The sequence below is a fragment of the Oncorhynchus mykiss genome, chromosome 6 (genome assembly GCF_057628025.1).
Source record: "Oncorhynchus mykiss isolate SJ-2025 chromosome 6, ASM5762802v1, whole genome shotgun sequence".
Classification (NCBI taxonomy): domain Eukaryota; kingdom Metazoa; phylum Chordata; class Actinopteri; order Salmoniformes; family Salmonidae; genus Oncorhynchus; species Oncorhynchus mykiss.
In genome coordinates this window covers 77040587-77057070 of record NC_143027.1, presented here as the reverse complement: position 1 = coordinate 77057070, position 16484 = coordinate 77040587, and the positions used below count along the sequence as shown (strand labels likewise).

General features: G+C 40.8%; 1 protein-coding gene across 1 annotated transcript; it reads left to right on the top strand.

Annotated features, from left to right (window-relative positions):
* The first annotated feature begins 9269 nt into the window (after positions 1–9269).
* On the top strand, positions 9270–12756 carry irx3a (iroquois homeobox 3a). The gene is made up of 4 exons (XM_021607719.3): positions 9270–9755; positions 10398–11445; positions 11978–12044; positions 12408–12756. The coding sequence occupies exons 1-4, from the start codon at positions 9540–9542 to the stop codon at positions 12460–12462; spliced, it is 1386 nt and encodes a 461-aa protein (XP_021463394.2). The 5' UTR covers positions 9270–9539; the 3' UTR covers positions 12463–12756.
* The last annotated feature ends 3728 nt before the right edge of the window (positions 12757–16484 follow it).

Genomic DNA, 16484 nt, shown 5'->3' with positions numbered 1-16484 from the left:
AATGTATCAACCTCTACAAAGATGTCAATTAATTATAATCCACATAATAATTCACATTTCCTGTTGCTGCAGGATTATTTTCCTGTTGTAGCAAACTGGCTCAAATTAAGATTCTACATTTGTAACAGGTCCACATAGATCTAGAACCATAACAGAACTACTAGGTCTACATAGACCGAGAACCATAACAGAACTACTAGGTCTACATAGACCCAGAACCATAACAGAACTACTAGGCTTAGGCTTACAGTGTGGGCCTACAGACCCGGCACCATAACAGAACTGCTGGGCCTACAGAACCAGCACCATAACAGAACTGCTGGGCCTACAGATCCAGCACCATAACAGAACTGCTGGACCTACAGATCCGGCACCATAACAGAACTGCTGGGCCTACAGACCCGGCACCATAACAGAACTGCTGGGCCTACAGATCCAGCACCATAACAAAACTGCTGGGCCTACAGACCCGGCACCATAACAGAACTGCTGGGCCTACAGATCCAGCACCATAACAGAACTGCTGGGCCTACAGATCCGGCACCATAACAGAACTGCTGGGCCTACAGATCCAGCACCATAACAAAACTGCTGGGCCTACAGACCCGGCACCATAACAGAACTGCTGGGCCTACAGATGCAGCACCATAACAGAACTGCTGGGCCTACAGACCCAGCACCATAACAGAACTGTTGGGCCTACAGATGCAGCAGTATAACAGAACTGCTGGGCCTACAGATGCAGCAGTATAACAGAACTGCTGGGCCTACAGATGCAGCAGTATAACAGAACTGCTGGGCCTACAGACCCAGCACCATAACAGAACTGTTGGGCCTACAGATGCAGCAGTATAACAGAACTGCTGGGCCTACAGATGCAGCACCATAACAGAACTGTTGGGCCTACAGATTCAGCAGTATAACAGAACTGCTGGGCCTACAGATGCAGCAGTATAACAGAACTGCTGGGCCTACAGATGCAGCACCATAACAGAACTGCTGGGCCTACAGATCCAGTACCATAACAGAACTGCTGGGCATACAGATCCAGCAGTATAACATAACTGCTGGGCCTACAGATCCAGTACCATAACAGAACTGCTGGGCCTACAGATGCAGCAGTATAACAGAACTGCTGGGCCTACAGATGCAGCAGTATAACAGAACTGCTGGGCCTACAGATCCAGTACCATAACAGAACTGCTGGGCCTACAGACCCAGCACCATAACAGAACTGCTGGGCCTACAGATGCAGCAGTATAACAGAACTGCTGGGCCTACAGATCCAGTACCGTAACAGAACTGCTGGGCCTACAGATGCAGCAGTATAACAGAACTGCTGGGCCTACAGATGCAGCAGTATAACAGAACTGCTGGGCCTACAGATCCAGCACCATAACAGAACTGCTGGGCCTACAGATGCAGCAGTATAACAGAACTGCTGGGCCTAAAAGACCCGGCAGTATAACAGTACTGCTGGGCCTACAGATGCAGCACCATAACAGAACTGCTGGGCCTACAGATGCAGCAGTATAACAGAACTGCTGGGCCTAAAAGACCCGGCAGTATAACAGTACTGCTGGGCCTACAGATGCAGCACCATAACAGAACTGCTGGGCCTACAGACCCGGCAGTATAACAGAAACTCCATGACTGTCAAGGAGCTAGCCTACTCTCCTTGCCTTGATAAATATAACAAACTCAAACCAGTTGTCTATTAAAACTTTTCATTGAAAATACGCTATGTTTTGTAATTGCATCAATGTTCTATGTTATTTTGATTTATGGTCACTGGTGAAAGGAAAGAAAGGTATGACAGTTTGTGGGCACATACAAATATTTATTTGGTTTTGGAGGTAAACATTTTATTTGTCGTTCCAAACTATTTACTCTTCCATTCATGCATTTGTTGACTAAAACTATAACTAGTAAGTGAACATGTCGGTTCTTACGCCATCAGAACCGAAAATATACGTTTGTTTAGCTACTTTGTTTGGAAAACAAAGTAAAATTGTAAACCAACACTGATAGCCTGAAAACATGGTAAAAACGAAAATGTTGAAAACATGGATGGTCAGTCCTTGCATCATCCATAGCTGTCTATTTGAGAGAGGTTACATGTCTCCAGCCCCATCCCTCAGCTATTTACATTGTCAAGGGGACCACTGGTATTGTTTGAACTGCAGATTTCCCTTATAAGGTTCAATACAAGAGATAGTCACTCAAGACTGTAGTAGTCCACCTCCAGCCACCTCCTGCAGTGTCCAGGGCACCTGGCACATGAAGACGTCCTCTCCACCATGTTGGTACAGCTGCTGCTCCTCCAGCCCAGCCTCCAGCCCCAGACCAGCAACAACAGCTGGAAAGAGATGAGGCTTTGTCTGGCTCAGTAGACCCGAGCTGTTAACAGGGGCAATCTGATATTAGTCTGGCCGCAGCACCCAGTCGAGGGGCCATGAAAGGGCACTGACTGCTGGTTTCATCTGATGGACGGACCAAGAAGTCCCATAATAGGGACACAGAGAGGGGACTATGGAATGTGTATATGACCAGCCTGGAAATATAGCAGTGAGTTTAAGAGATCATGTTGATATGACTGGACTATAGCATACCGGGGTCGTATTCAGGATACGTAGGTTAGGGCAGAATGCTGGAGGCATCTTGAGGCTACTACTCAGGTGGAGATCATTATCCGGAGACGTCACCTCATCACTTCATTCATCCACCTCATCACTTCGCTGTGGAACCAAATGGAACCAAATAACAATGGGATTGATGGAATATTTCCAGGGGATACCTGTTGGTGAGTGACCCTTTTCATGTGTCTTCAAGTTGGTCCTCTGTCTTCAGGTTAGCCCTAAAGAGCTGAGGAGGAGGAGAGGACGTGTTTGTGTTGGACCTGGCTCAGCATATCCTGAGGATATGCCAAGGAATGACCTCAAGTAAATGTTTGGCTGTAAACATGGCAAAACCCTGAATTAGTCTACCTTTGGATTAGGGACAGACCGAGTAAAGGTAAACATAAACATACATAGAGAAATGTATACAATTTATAGAAACGTAGATTTGAATCAGCCTGGTGAGTGTACCACATTGGCATATCATTTTCTCTCTGAGTGGCAGGTCAATCGGCCTGACCATCCTTTGTCACAGTTATTCAGCATAAGAGAATGTAGGCATATATTAAGCAGGGTAAGTATTTATTACTGTATTACAGTTTAGTCCATGGGTGAACAAGATTTTATCATTGTCATTATAATTTAATAACGTGGGTTATATTTTGGTCATGTGATCAAGTTATGAGGTCAAGTGTCAAGCCTACATTTTAATCCATCATAAACCTTACTCAAAAGAAGGACAGATTATAGATATACATACAAATAGCCCATATGACAATCATGACAAGCATTCATCTATTCAGTGAGAATAATCCCTAAATTGATTGAGCATCCTCCTATGTACCAGAGTCCTTCCTGATAAGGATCTAGCTCTATTTAGCCCCTCCCACTCTGTCCTCTATCTCTCTCTCTTTCTTTACTTTCCTCCCGCTGTCACTCCTGACTTGGCATGGCAGCATGAAGGCTAGCTTGCATTTTAATTCGGCCCTGAAGTTACTTATTTCATTATCGATCATCCGTAATGCTGAATCAATGTTCATCTTGTTATGTGGACCATACCCGTGTAATACAGTGATAGCGCGGCCCACAGTTACTCACTCCTTTTACAAAGTGACTTTACCGTAAAATCAATGCCTTGTGTTACTGATACCGGGGAAACTGCAGCAGGATGGATAGTGAGTGGGCAGCCAGAAGGCAACCGGAGAAAAACACACCTGCAAATGCAACGTTATATGGGCTAAAAGGCAGGCACTCACATCACATAGTGCTAGTGCGGCATCCAGTTGTATCACCTAATGCGCGTTGCCAATTTCTGTCACTGGATATGATAATAGTTTGTAAGAATGGTGTCTATGAATGTTTGAAAGCTATTGTGGCAGGGTTGATATTGATATTTATAGAATGAAAGTCTATAGGCTACTGTCTGAAAAATCATACAATGTCACATATGGAATGCACACCGATTGACGTTAGTGCAGAAGCTCTATTGCTCCTGTTATTGTAGTGTTGCAGTAGTTTATAGACCTAAAAGTGTAATAGTGGGTTTGATAGATTTAAAAACATAATATGAACAAAAACAAAAACAATTAGCCTACTAATAGGCTACTATTATGCCTACTACTAATGTTAATAATATTGCAATAACATGGTAATAATAGGCTACTTTGAGTAGGCCACAGAATTGTGGTGGTATGTGGGGGATATATCATATTTTCATATCTGTTCATTTGAAACCACAATCCTGCAGAAGTGCCAGGATTTCGCTGAGGACATGTGTTGGTAAATAACGACGGAATAAAGTGACCTGGGACGGCTAATAAAACAAGTCTGAACCCCTCAGGACCGATCGCAGAATATTTACCAAAGCAAAGCAGCAAGGAAATGGAGAGAAAGAGTGCACCGAGACCGAGCAGGCCATTTGACACCAGGAGCTCTGACCTTACCAATCAATTACTGCCCGTGGCTGGCGGCAGCTCTACAATTTACTCCCAAATTCACTCTTTATAGGCTCGTTTCTGAAACTGCCTCTTCTCCCCACCTTTGATGAGGCAGGCGAGAGAAACTCCCGATAGATATTAGTGCAGACGTGAACAGTGAGCAGTCGACTTGCCCTGACTGCTGTTAAGTAATGCAAGTCTATTTGGGATAGCATGCCATGTAGGCCTAGTGCATATAGAAGAGGTTCCAACCTGATTTGGGGTACAACTGGAATATATAGGCTTGCTTGCTTATTTACTAACCTTTAAAGGCATACTAATTCCCAATAATTGACTGTTTGGCAGGGGGTCAAAGTTCACATTGTGTGGTTTGTAGTCTATATAAAAAAATCTAAACAACATGCTGGCCAATGTCTATAATCGTTTTCTTGAGTTGTTTTGATAATTATAAATGGTGAACATGGGCGATCTGATTGAACCCAAAACTAAAACGTAGCAGTAACAGTCACACTTGGATATGATAACAGTTTCAGGATACAATAACTAACTATATGCTTAAAGGTCTATGTAAAGCACATGTTAACTAGTTATATGTAAATCACATGTTAACTGTACTAATTTATTTTATCTGATGTTATAAAACAGTTTAATAAGTTGCAGTCCATTGACTATTAATTTGTTTCTAATTGTGAATAAGGATTTCACTGTTCAAAATTCCTTACTTTTGCGCTAATGCAAATCGAAGTTATCTATTTAATATGCATGGTTGGATTAGTGTAATGTAATTAAAATAATATTATTTGAATTATTCCAACAGTAAAAAAATGTAACTTTAAATCTATTTTGAAAGTACTCTTGCTTTCGGTAACTACAATTAATTTCTTAAACTATTTCATTGATTGGATTATGTCCCTCTGCTCTTTAGACACCGCGAGATTTATTGCTCTTTTATTTCTCTAATGGGACAAGGATTTGAAAGAACATATTTTCAGATAAAGGAAGTGGTACAGTTTTAACTCCACTACTCTGAACCAAGCCCCGTCACAGTCTCAGCAATGTTTGGATATTGCCAAACAACTCAACTCTTAAAAAGAACATAAAGAGGTCAAGAAGTTACGGCCTTATAATAGCATGCGAAGTTGTTATTGATTGTTCTCGTGTTCAGTGAACTTGTAAAAGGCCCTTCGTTCTCTGATGGCATAATGTGTCATCGTAGCTTCACACAGTGTAGGCCTATCATCATTGTGGGGTAGAACACGTTCTAAATTATTCGAGATTTAGGCTAAATGACCAACATGGCTTTTCTTGACCATAAATCTGTATGGAAATAGTTGTAAATCACTTTGGTCCCATATATAATCGTTACAACCGTTCGCCCTCATACCCTAATGAAACTTAAGATGCAAAAAAAAAGGAGTCTAAACAAACTCTGCAAGCTGCTGGGTTTTACTAACGTCTCCCTCCAAAGGAATAACAACGGTAAACCCTTTTTTGTCAAGGCAAAGCAAAATGGGATGTAGACCTCTCTTTCTGTGTGTCTCTGTCTCTCTCTCCCTCTCACTGATACACACACACACACATACGCACGCACACACACACATACACACACACACACACACACACACACACACACACACACACACACACACACACACACACACACACACACACGCACACACACACACACGCACACACACACACTTAATTTCACCATCCCCCTCTTCCACCAACAGCCCAAAACATCAAGGGTCATTAATTGTGTTTTCTTTTCAAATCCTTTGTCACCGCAATTAACCGATTATGATCAGAAGGCTCCTTTAAATGGATTCCATGTGTGATAAGAAATGTATTACTTGTTTTCTGTCGCCTAGGACTTTTGGAAAATAGTCATTTGAATAGCCTCTGTTGAAGGCTTTGATCTCGCCTGTTTCTGGAGCTTCATATCGTCATTTGAGATGTGTTGTTGGCGTCTTGTGTGTTGCATAAGGAACCACGCTTGAGCGATGTATATATACCGTGTATATTTGCCGTTGAAAATGATGTGAAATTGTGTCATCTGCAAAATTACCCTCAAAGAACTCTGTAAAAAACAGCCCTCGAGTCACTCTCCTGTGATTGTCCTCTTTTGCATGACCGAAACATTAGCCTACATGGGTTATATTATAATAATAGATACATGTATAAAGAATTTTAAAAAAGAATAAAAATATGCCTATATTATTATTATTATTATTGTTATTATTATTATTATTATTATTATTATTATTATTATTATTATTATTATTATTATTAGTGATGATGGTGATTATTGTTATTATTATTATTATTATTATTCCTAGTAGTAGTACTAGTAGTAGTAGTAATAGTAATAGTAGTAGTAGTAGTAGTAATAGTAATAGTAATAGTAGTAGTAGTAATAGTAATAGTAATAGTAATAGTAATAGTAATAGTAGTAGTAGTAGTAGTAATAGTAATAGTAATAGTAGTAGTAGTAATAGTGGTGGTGTGGCTGCCCCAGTGTTTGGTGCATTTGATTCATATATCCATCGTGTGTATGTTATAGAGTCAAGCGGAGAGGGAGTGGAGGTAAGAGAGAGAGCTGAGAGTCTTAATGGTTTATGGCTATGCCAGTTTCCCGGGTCGTTGTGAAAGTGTTAAGTTAGTACATATGTGTTTGATTGGGGTTATAAATCAGTCCTAGGGGCCCTGACAGGTCCCGGGGATGAGACACGTGTCCATCCAAACGCGGAGCGCCTCCGAGGGGACACTAAATGGCAGATATGTCGTTCACACTCACACTTCCAACCACCTGAAAACACGAAAGTTGGCCGTTCCAATATTCAGCATTTCCATACACGTGTGACACTTGACACACATCTTACACTAACTTCTTCACCTATTTCTTCACCTATTCAAGTTGAACTCATTCAACTAACACATTCCTCCCTCAATCTGAAGGCAAATATCAATGTTGAGTTTCTCAGCTCAGCTCAGCTGTAAAGTCTGGGCCCTCCGTTCTCTCTGCTGCAGGTTGGTGTGTGTGTGTCACACAGTGTTATTGACTGCTATGTAGTGATTACCATGCCGGTTGGATGGCATCAGCCACTCGCTGTAATTAATAACCTCATAATCCAGGTTCGGTTGGGTGTCAAGATGCCAGCACGTTAAAGGGGAACACGGAGGTTCTGCACTGAGTTCATGGAAACAAGGCGTAGCATTATAGTCTATATGAGAAATTGTAGATGCTATTATCCCTCCCAGACAATGATATCAGCTCCAAAAGAAGATTAAAGGTTTAAACAAGTAGGCCTACATAGACATAGACCTAGTTCTTGGAAACCGGATCTCATCATTAAAACTAAACTGAGATTGATGAGATTTAATCTCGCTGTCAATATTGCTCCGAGATTTATCATATTCAAATAAACTGCAACAACAATGCATAAGTCACCACTGTAGTTGTTTTGCAAACGATGAACAGACATATGATGGTACAAAGACGGGGATGTAATACGATTAGGGATGTTTCCTACATATTTTTATATATTGATTCATGGAATTTCAATTCTGACTCCCTTGCTTTGTTTTAATCCGAATTATTTACAAGACAAAAATGGTTTTGTCAAATTCATATGGCGGAGTTCTTAAAGGTAGCCTAATCTTTATGAGCGATAGTCTTATAAAGATTATATATTTTTTCCTGGAAGGGAAGCCTTGGTACATACATACAAAATTAGATTTTATAAGATTGTTTTTAACAGGCCTAACCTGTTTACAAATAGCTATGGCTTTCCGTGCAACATGAATAACATCAGTGAATATTAAATCAATTAAACCACTTGTAATTATTATTATTAACATCATTACTACTATTATTAGGCTATTATTATTATTGTTATTATTATTATTATCCTCATCATCATCGTTATTTTATGACACTATTATTATTTACAGCAACATAATTTGTGTTGTTGTAGTTCGTGTAAAATATTTATTTTCCTCATTGTTTTAGTTTCCAGTGTATCACTTTAAATGTATATCCACCACAATACGCAACGTGTTAATTACTTATCGTTGCCATTGTTGACGCTAACACTTTGCATTCATTAACAGCGCAGGCGGTAATCACCCATGCAGCTTTTCATTTCTTGACAACTTTCTCTCTGAAGTCAAATGGTTACATGCTAACTGTTTGATGTCCCAAATTAAAAGAGTGATTTGAGTCCGATCCGCTTGCCAATTGTTAGAAGCGTCCGCAACGGTGTAAAACGGTGTAAGAACCACAACTTAACCATAGACTTCTAGCATACGTGAGTCAAAATCACTCGATACGGGCAAACAACATACATTTCTTAGGTCTTTCTTTCCAGTGGACATGAGTCGTGGCTGCACATACGTGAGACACATGCATTAGAAGAAAACTGGAGACACTAGGCTTATGTGAAGTTAATCACTCAACAACACTGAAATATTTACTATTTGTGCAAATGACCACAAATTGTGAATTAACACTAAAATGGGGTAGGGCTCAGGCGAACAAATAACAAATTAAATTATTGGCGAGCCATCAAATGAGATTTGAAAACAATTCAAATAAGAGATCGCGACGTCAGTGCACTTATCCAGGGGAAATACAGGAGAGAGAGAGAGAGAGAGAGAGAGAGAGAGGCGGGGGGCAGAGCGAGAGTGTGTATAGGGGGTGAGATTTGAGAAATGGGAGGGGCTTCTAAACGACTAGAAATGTCAATCAGAGCAAAGAGTCGCAATAATCTAAGGCAATCTGTAAGGACCTGACCTTAGTCCATCCAGATCAATAGGGAAGTGAAGGAGGACGGCGCAATCGGATCGTTTACACTGGCTGTTTTTGAGGAAATATAGACTTCCCTTACACTTTGTTGTACTCACTGTAAAGTGGATATCGCAGTACGCACCGCGAGGGCGATTCTCTGCTTTTTGTGATTGCAGCAGACTTTTTTCTACGACCATGTCTTTCCCGCAGCTGGGATATCAGTACATCCGACCGATATACCCACCGGAGCGCCAGGGTATCAGCAATGCCCGAGCCGGGACGGAGTTGAGCCCGTCCGGGGCACTCTCAAACGTTCTCTCAACTATGTATGGATCACCTTTCGCCGCAGCAGCACAGGGCTATGGAGCATTTCTGCCCTATTCAAACGATATATCAATTTTCAATCAATTGGTGAGTGCCTTTGCTAATTTATGCCTCTGGTTTCCTTCATTTGCTTTTACCCCCATCCAGACAAAAAAAAAGAAAGGGCGCAGTGACGTTACGTTATTGAGACAATGGTCCTTGCAGGACTAAACAAGAAGACTCGTTGGTGAACTTTGTTATTGACTCCTTGTTTTGTAAATAGTTAAAGTAGCTAAAAAGTAGCACAACAACCGAAATGTCAGTCGAAAATCTATGTTTAGACCAATAGAAAATAAAGAAAACAACTGAAATCAAATGCAATATATTGCATTGGATCTTACAGAGGTTAAACGTGTGAATGCATGCATCTTGAAATACATTGAAATGTTTTTGCAATTGGTAGTGAAGTGTTATAAATCAAATAGTTTTGTCGGGAACGGAAATTGTGCGTAACAAATAAAAATGTGTAACTTTTACATATGGTAATGCTTGTTGTTGTTGGTCATAAACGCAGAAATGACAGGTCCTATGTAAAGAAAGATACATGTGGTGATACTGGCTTTATCTTGCATATATTAGCCTATATGATTTTGTCTTATTTAACATAAAGTAGAATTTCATTTTGCAAACATCATTAATCTATCATACTATCTCACACATCCCATTGGGTCTCTGCTCTTTGTCTTTTAGGGTGCTCAGTATGAGTTGAAAGACAGTCCAGGCGTACAAGGACACCCAGGATTTGCCCACCATCACCCAGCGTTTTACCCATATGGCCAGTATCAGTTTGGTGACCCGTCCAGACCCAAAAATGCGACCAGGGAGAGCACGAGCACACTGAAGGCCTGGCTAAGCGAGCATCGTAAGAACCCCTACCCCACCAAGGGGGAGAAGATCATGCTGGCCATCATCACCAAAATGACCCTCACCCAAGTTTCCACCTGGTTCGCCAACGCCAGGAGGAGGCTAAAGAAGGAGAACAAGATGACCTGGACTCCCCGGAGCCGCACAGACGAAGAGGGAAATGTTTACAACAGTGATCACGAGGAGGGAGAGGAAGAGGACAAGAGGGAGGATGAGGAAGAGATTGATTTAGAAAATATCGACACGGAAAATATCGAGAATAAGGACGACTTGGATGATCAGGATGACCTACACGCTGATTTAAAATTAGATGGTAGAAGCGACTCTGAGATTTCAGACGGCTATGAGGATTTACAAGGGCCCGATCAGAGATTTCTGAAGGCTGTAGTGAAGGAGGGCAAAGACATTCACGTGGACCGGGGCGAGCACTTCCACCACCACCACCATCACTCTTTTGAAATTAAAGCTTCACAACCGAATGGCGAACAAGTGAAACTGAATCCTGTGTCCATCAACTCGCCCCCATCAGAAAATAACGCGGCCCCGGCCCAAAAGCCAAAGATTTGGTCTTTGGCGGAGACAGCAACAACTCCTGACAATCCCCGCAAATCTCCACAAATGAATGGCAGCAACACAGTTGGGCCCGCGGCCCAGACCATAATCAGCCCTCACCACAGACTCATCTCTTGTCCTGTTGGAAAAATCCAGAACTGGACAAACCGAGCTTTTTCTGCCCACCAGCTCGCATTACTGAACTCTAACCATTACCTTGGACTGGCGAACCAGGCTTCGGCTAACGGGCTCGCCCTCTACAGCAGGCAGCAACACCAACACACGCAGGACAAGAGTCATAGCTCAGACACAGCCGTCACAGGTACATGTCACCAACACTGAGGCTGGCGAGCCTGACTGTATAACAAACTGTTCATTATTACTCTATTTCAGACTTTACTTATCCCTCTTTAACGCATTAGCCTACTTAAATAGGCCTGTTCTGGACAGACATTTTGAGGCCGTAAAGATGATCATAAAAAGTGTGTTTCCATGCTGTCGTTTATGTGACAGAATAAGGTGGCTTTGAAGCTTTGAACTGGGGGAATACAGACAGGGGTGGTCGAAATAAAAGGCATTGGTTTTTAATGTTATTATCAGCTGGTTTATTGTGAGAATGAATTTTCATTCATGTCCGAAAATAATTTTTAAATTCAGCAGTTGGCCCCATATTTCTTTGTCACATACCTACTTCAGTATTGTACGTGCTTGTATTTAACCCGTGACTGACGTGAAGATCCCCAGGCAGTAAAATAAAGTATAGACTAAATTCACTGCGACAGTGCTGTGCTCTAGTTAAAGACGGGGAAATGAATGCATTTTTTAAATGTATTTTATTGCCATTATTATTTCAGAGAGATCTAGTGCCTTGGAAGCAGAGAAAAAGTTGTTAAAAACAGCCTTCCACCCAGTTCATAGACGGTAAGAGTCTGTCATCTTTATTTTATTTGGATATATTATTTTAGATGCACATCCTATTTTATCGTTGACTACCACATTTACTCAAACTGTAGCCCTTGTGTCCTATTTGTAGGACATCGAATAGATGGATTCCTCCGTGCTTGTCTTATTTCGTTTAGGCCTCAAAATTATATTTGCATATTTGTCATGCAAAAATCCCAGCTCAAATTTACCACATTGCTTTTATAACCGGCTCTCATTTTCCAAAAGCAATCTTCACTTTATATCAGTTGACTTTTCAGGCAATTCATTACCTTGCAGTTGTGGGTTATTATTATTTTCCCTTTGCTGAGTGTATTTATTTTCTTGACCCGTGTGTTGCAGGCCTCAGAATCAACTCGAAGCAGCCATGGTTCTGTCAGCTCTCGCCTCCTCCTAGACTTTGACTTTTTCTCTTTCTTTTTATGGTTTTCTTTGAATCAGTTGTAAGGAATGTAAAATAAGAATAATACATCTGTGTGTACTTACCTTGTAAGCATGTCCTGTGTAAACCTGCTAATGTTATAATGTATGAACCAGTAGTCTGTGAGTTTTCTTTTTCTTTTTGTAAGTTCTGTGAGGATTTGATGTTCAAAATGTTTTGTATATAAAGTTAAGAAAATGTACATACTTGTGAACCAAATTGTACAAGAAAGTCTATATTTTGGCTAATAAATGAACTGCTGCAACTTTATTCAAATCGCTTGTGATTTTTGGGAATATGTTTGTCTGATTATTGTTTTGTGAAAGGAGAATTAGCTGTTGTGGGCGTTAGATGTTACGAATTAGATTTTGAAGTGGTGCAGAATTGCAGTGCTTGCTTTTTGCATGTGTGTGTATCTGTCTGCGTAGCCTACGGCGAATAGGCTTCATCATACTTGGTTGTGATAAGTAAATATTCTAGCAGGATTTGAGGCATTTTCATATAATTACTTAAGAGTAATTAGCTGACTATTGCATCGTACATTTGGATATTCATGTTCTGGGATTATCCTTATTGAGGCGTAACAGCCGAATTAAAATGAATAATTCTTTCATTAATTTTCGTCTGAAGTTGTATGGCATATGAAGAGAAATTATGTAGGCCTACTGACTATTTTAACATTTGGATGGAACTATTTTGGACTGAGAGGTTAAACATCGTATAGGCTGGCTATGCGTAAATGGGTTGTGGTGTTGTATGTACGATGCAATCTCAGTTCGCGTGTAATATTTGTGTTAGGCCTACTACATGTTTTTTTTATGCATCTTCAATTTGGTCAGCCGTTGTGGGCTGCACTGCTAACCATATGCCACCATTACATTGTGATATCATTTATTTAGGTTTGTTTCAACATCTAAGATAATTTGCATGTCAGAAGCGTTGTGAGATAAAGTTTATGTAAAGTTGGAGTTGGAGCTCCCTCTACAGTCAAATCTAGTCACCATCGCCCATTCTGCGGTCTGGAGAAGACAGGGATATGGATATTTCTCTGGTTTTCAATATGAAATCTTTGATCAAAGCAGCCTTACCTAAATCACAACGTTGTATTGTAATTATTAATATGTTATCAAGCCATTGAAAAAATATTTTATATAGGCCCATCGTAAAAGCGTTTGTCATGGGTTGGCATGCATTAAAAATACCTTCTCCAGCGTTACACTCAATTGACCTAAAATGGTTTAGGGATATGATCATTTCATTCTTAACAATTAATAGATCAATATTTTTTATATGACCTTTATTTGTACATATTAACTTGTTCCTTCTGCATAAATACCATTGTTAATTAACAGGCCATATAAACAAATAAAATAAATGGGGCGCTTAATCACACAATTCGTTGTTTCGGTATCCTTTACTTTAGTGTTTTTTTTCCCTCTCAGTTTATTTCACTTCACAAAGAAGTATTAAACGTTTAAATTGTACATTTCAACCCCCTCTTCAAAATGGTTAAAGTTGTTGTAGGCCTATGACCATTTCCCCAACTTGTCGAGGAAAGAAAAAACAGGCTCGGCCTACTGCAACAAAAAAATCAAGAAAAAACATTACATCCTTTCGAATTTGTGTCATGTTTACAGTCAATTGTGTAGTGAAATTAAGCGCAGATTTCGAAATAGAAACGAAATACGTGAAAATAAGACACTTCTGTAGATTTATGAATATGTTTGAATTAGCCAATTAAATAGTCTTCTTCAAAAACCTACATGTTTTTTTTCTAGAAAATAGAAGAATACAGACCATATGGTTTTCAAATTGTATGGGGAGCCCCAGATATAATTTTTTCCTCTTTGTTGAAGTTAAAAAATTCAAACAAATGGCGCATTATGTCACACATTCCACCAATTGAGCCGCTTTGTTTTCATGGCCCGCTCTGGGATGGTTACATAGCAGCGCAACACAACAGACAGAAAAGCCCAACATTTCCAACGGACATTCGAGGCTGTGCTTAAAGACCAGCCGGGGGAGAAAGCTTTGGACCGGGGCTTGGTATTCTACTAAGTAGGCTGGCCTTCTCGCGCTCCTCTCACCATGCTGCCTTCCTGTCCAATCAATTATCTTCCTGAATGCCCTCTATCTAACTGCGCGCGCACTATGCATATTCATAAGTCACAGCGGCTAGTTGTGACACTGATTGATGTAATCATTTTTCTGGTTTGTGCCCACTTTCACTCGGAAACGCACCGGCACCTCGAGCTCTGGCTGCACCGCGCGGCGCAGGAAGTAACACAGAGAGAGTGACCAGCATTCGCCTATCACCGATGACCCACTTAAAACACATAGCACAGGTCACGAGAGAGAACGCGCTTCTCATACCAATAAATATGCCCAAAGATTTGTAGGTTGTTAAATTAACTCTAGCCTACAATGAAACTTAAACCTACAGTATAAAAGTACATCATATTTGATACATTTAAATGTAACCAAAATATACAGTATCACACTTCCTCTCAGAATCAGACATGTTTATTATGTATTAAAATGTAGTCAAATTGGCAGAATAGATTGACATGATATTACATCATTTTTAATCAAAAACAGGAATTACAAATCATTTTTCCTATCAGTGATAATACTTGCAGTGGAATAATAAACTATAAGAACCTCAACAACTATCTCCCCTCCTTCTCACACATACACATGTGTGCGCACGTTCATTACGATCATAAATATTGATGATGATTTCCTCAGTGTTCTGGGGGATGTTAGCTGATAAGGGAGCTTCTGGAACAATCTCTCTTGATCATGAGAATTCAATCGGAATGCTACTGAAAGGACAGTGATCGTTGTTCAGAGTGCAGAGGACCTCTTCTGATTCGTGCATGAAATTAGGGATTACAATTCCTCAGTACAAACAAACTAATCATGCCTGTGTCTATGTCGCCATATGTGTCCAACCTGCTACGGGTTGAACAGAGCAAATGGAATGCATTAGCTAACATTTCGCTCAGAGCTACACAGCACAGCGCATGCAGGGGCCACTTCCAGCGGGGCACGGTGTGTCACTCATTTCCCCGCGTTAAGTGGATGTCCTCGTGCCTATTGAGCAATAATCAACACTGACTCCTCTTTTTATTTCCTCGCTCCCAGCGATGTTAAATACTCTGACTGATTGATTCGCCAGAGAGTATGGTTTAATAGCACAACGGATAAAAAAGGAAAGGCAACACACATTTACGGATGGACACCTTGCTTGTGCGCATTTATACACAGAAAAGAACAAGACAAACATGATCAAAACGAACATCATTTTTACAAAAAGCAGTGTCCTTAATATAAATGCAGCAGTGCAGATATCATCTTCATGAGGAATATTAAATGTGAGAATAAACAGAAATACACACACATTTTAGTTTTTATAGACAAGTTCATTCTTGTGCTTGTTGGGCAGTTCTATTTTACATTATAAAGTGAGAGTGATCTGAGGTGAGTCTCATGCACCAAGGCTGTGGGAAACCCAGTTCCTATTGACATGCTGCAAATAAATGGCATTTCAGTCCATCACTAATCACATGTCCTTTGTTGTCCTGAGTGCTGCTCACATACAGCATCAATGAATAAAGACAGAGGTACATAGCTACGCCCTGCAAAAAAAGGAATGTATTGTTACAAACTGATTTTGAGGGGGGGGGGGGGGGGAATCCAAGATAGAAGATAGAATCATGAAAAGGAAATCTAATCTGTAATTCTGAGCTGTGCATTGATCCAGAGAGGAGGGTGGGCAGACAGGACGGATGGATCGGACGCACGGACGCGGTAGTGCCAGGTTGGACGGTGTAGTAGTGGGGTCGGTGGAGGGGCCTTACCAGGCAGCCAATGGAGCCATCAGAGAGAGATGGAGGATCCATGTGAATGGAGAGAACGAGAACAGAGGAGTAAATAAACAGAAGAAGGGGCCAGAGGTGCCCTGTGAAAGAGAAGGCATGCCCAAATAAAGAGGG

Bases quoted from the DNA above. Each gene is read 5' to 3' on its own strand.
- irx3a (XM_021607719.3), top strand. From the start codon at position 9,540: ATGTCTTTCCCGCAGCTGGGATATCAGTACATCCGACCGATATACCCA. The intron at 9,756-10,397 runs GTGAGTGCCTTT...TTTGTCTTTTAG, and splicing joins TATCAATTTTCAATCAATTG to GGTGCTCAGTATGAGTTGAA. The intron at 11,446-11,977 runs GTACATGTCACC...TTATTATTTCAG, and splicing joins CTCAGACACAGCCGTCACAG to AGAGATCTAGTGCCTTGGAA.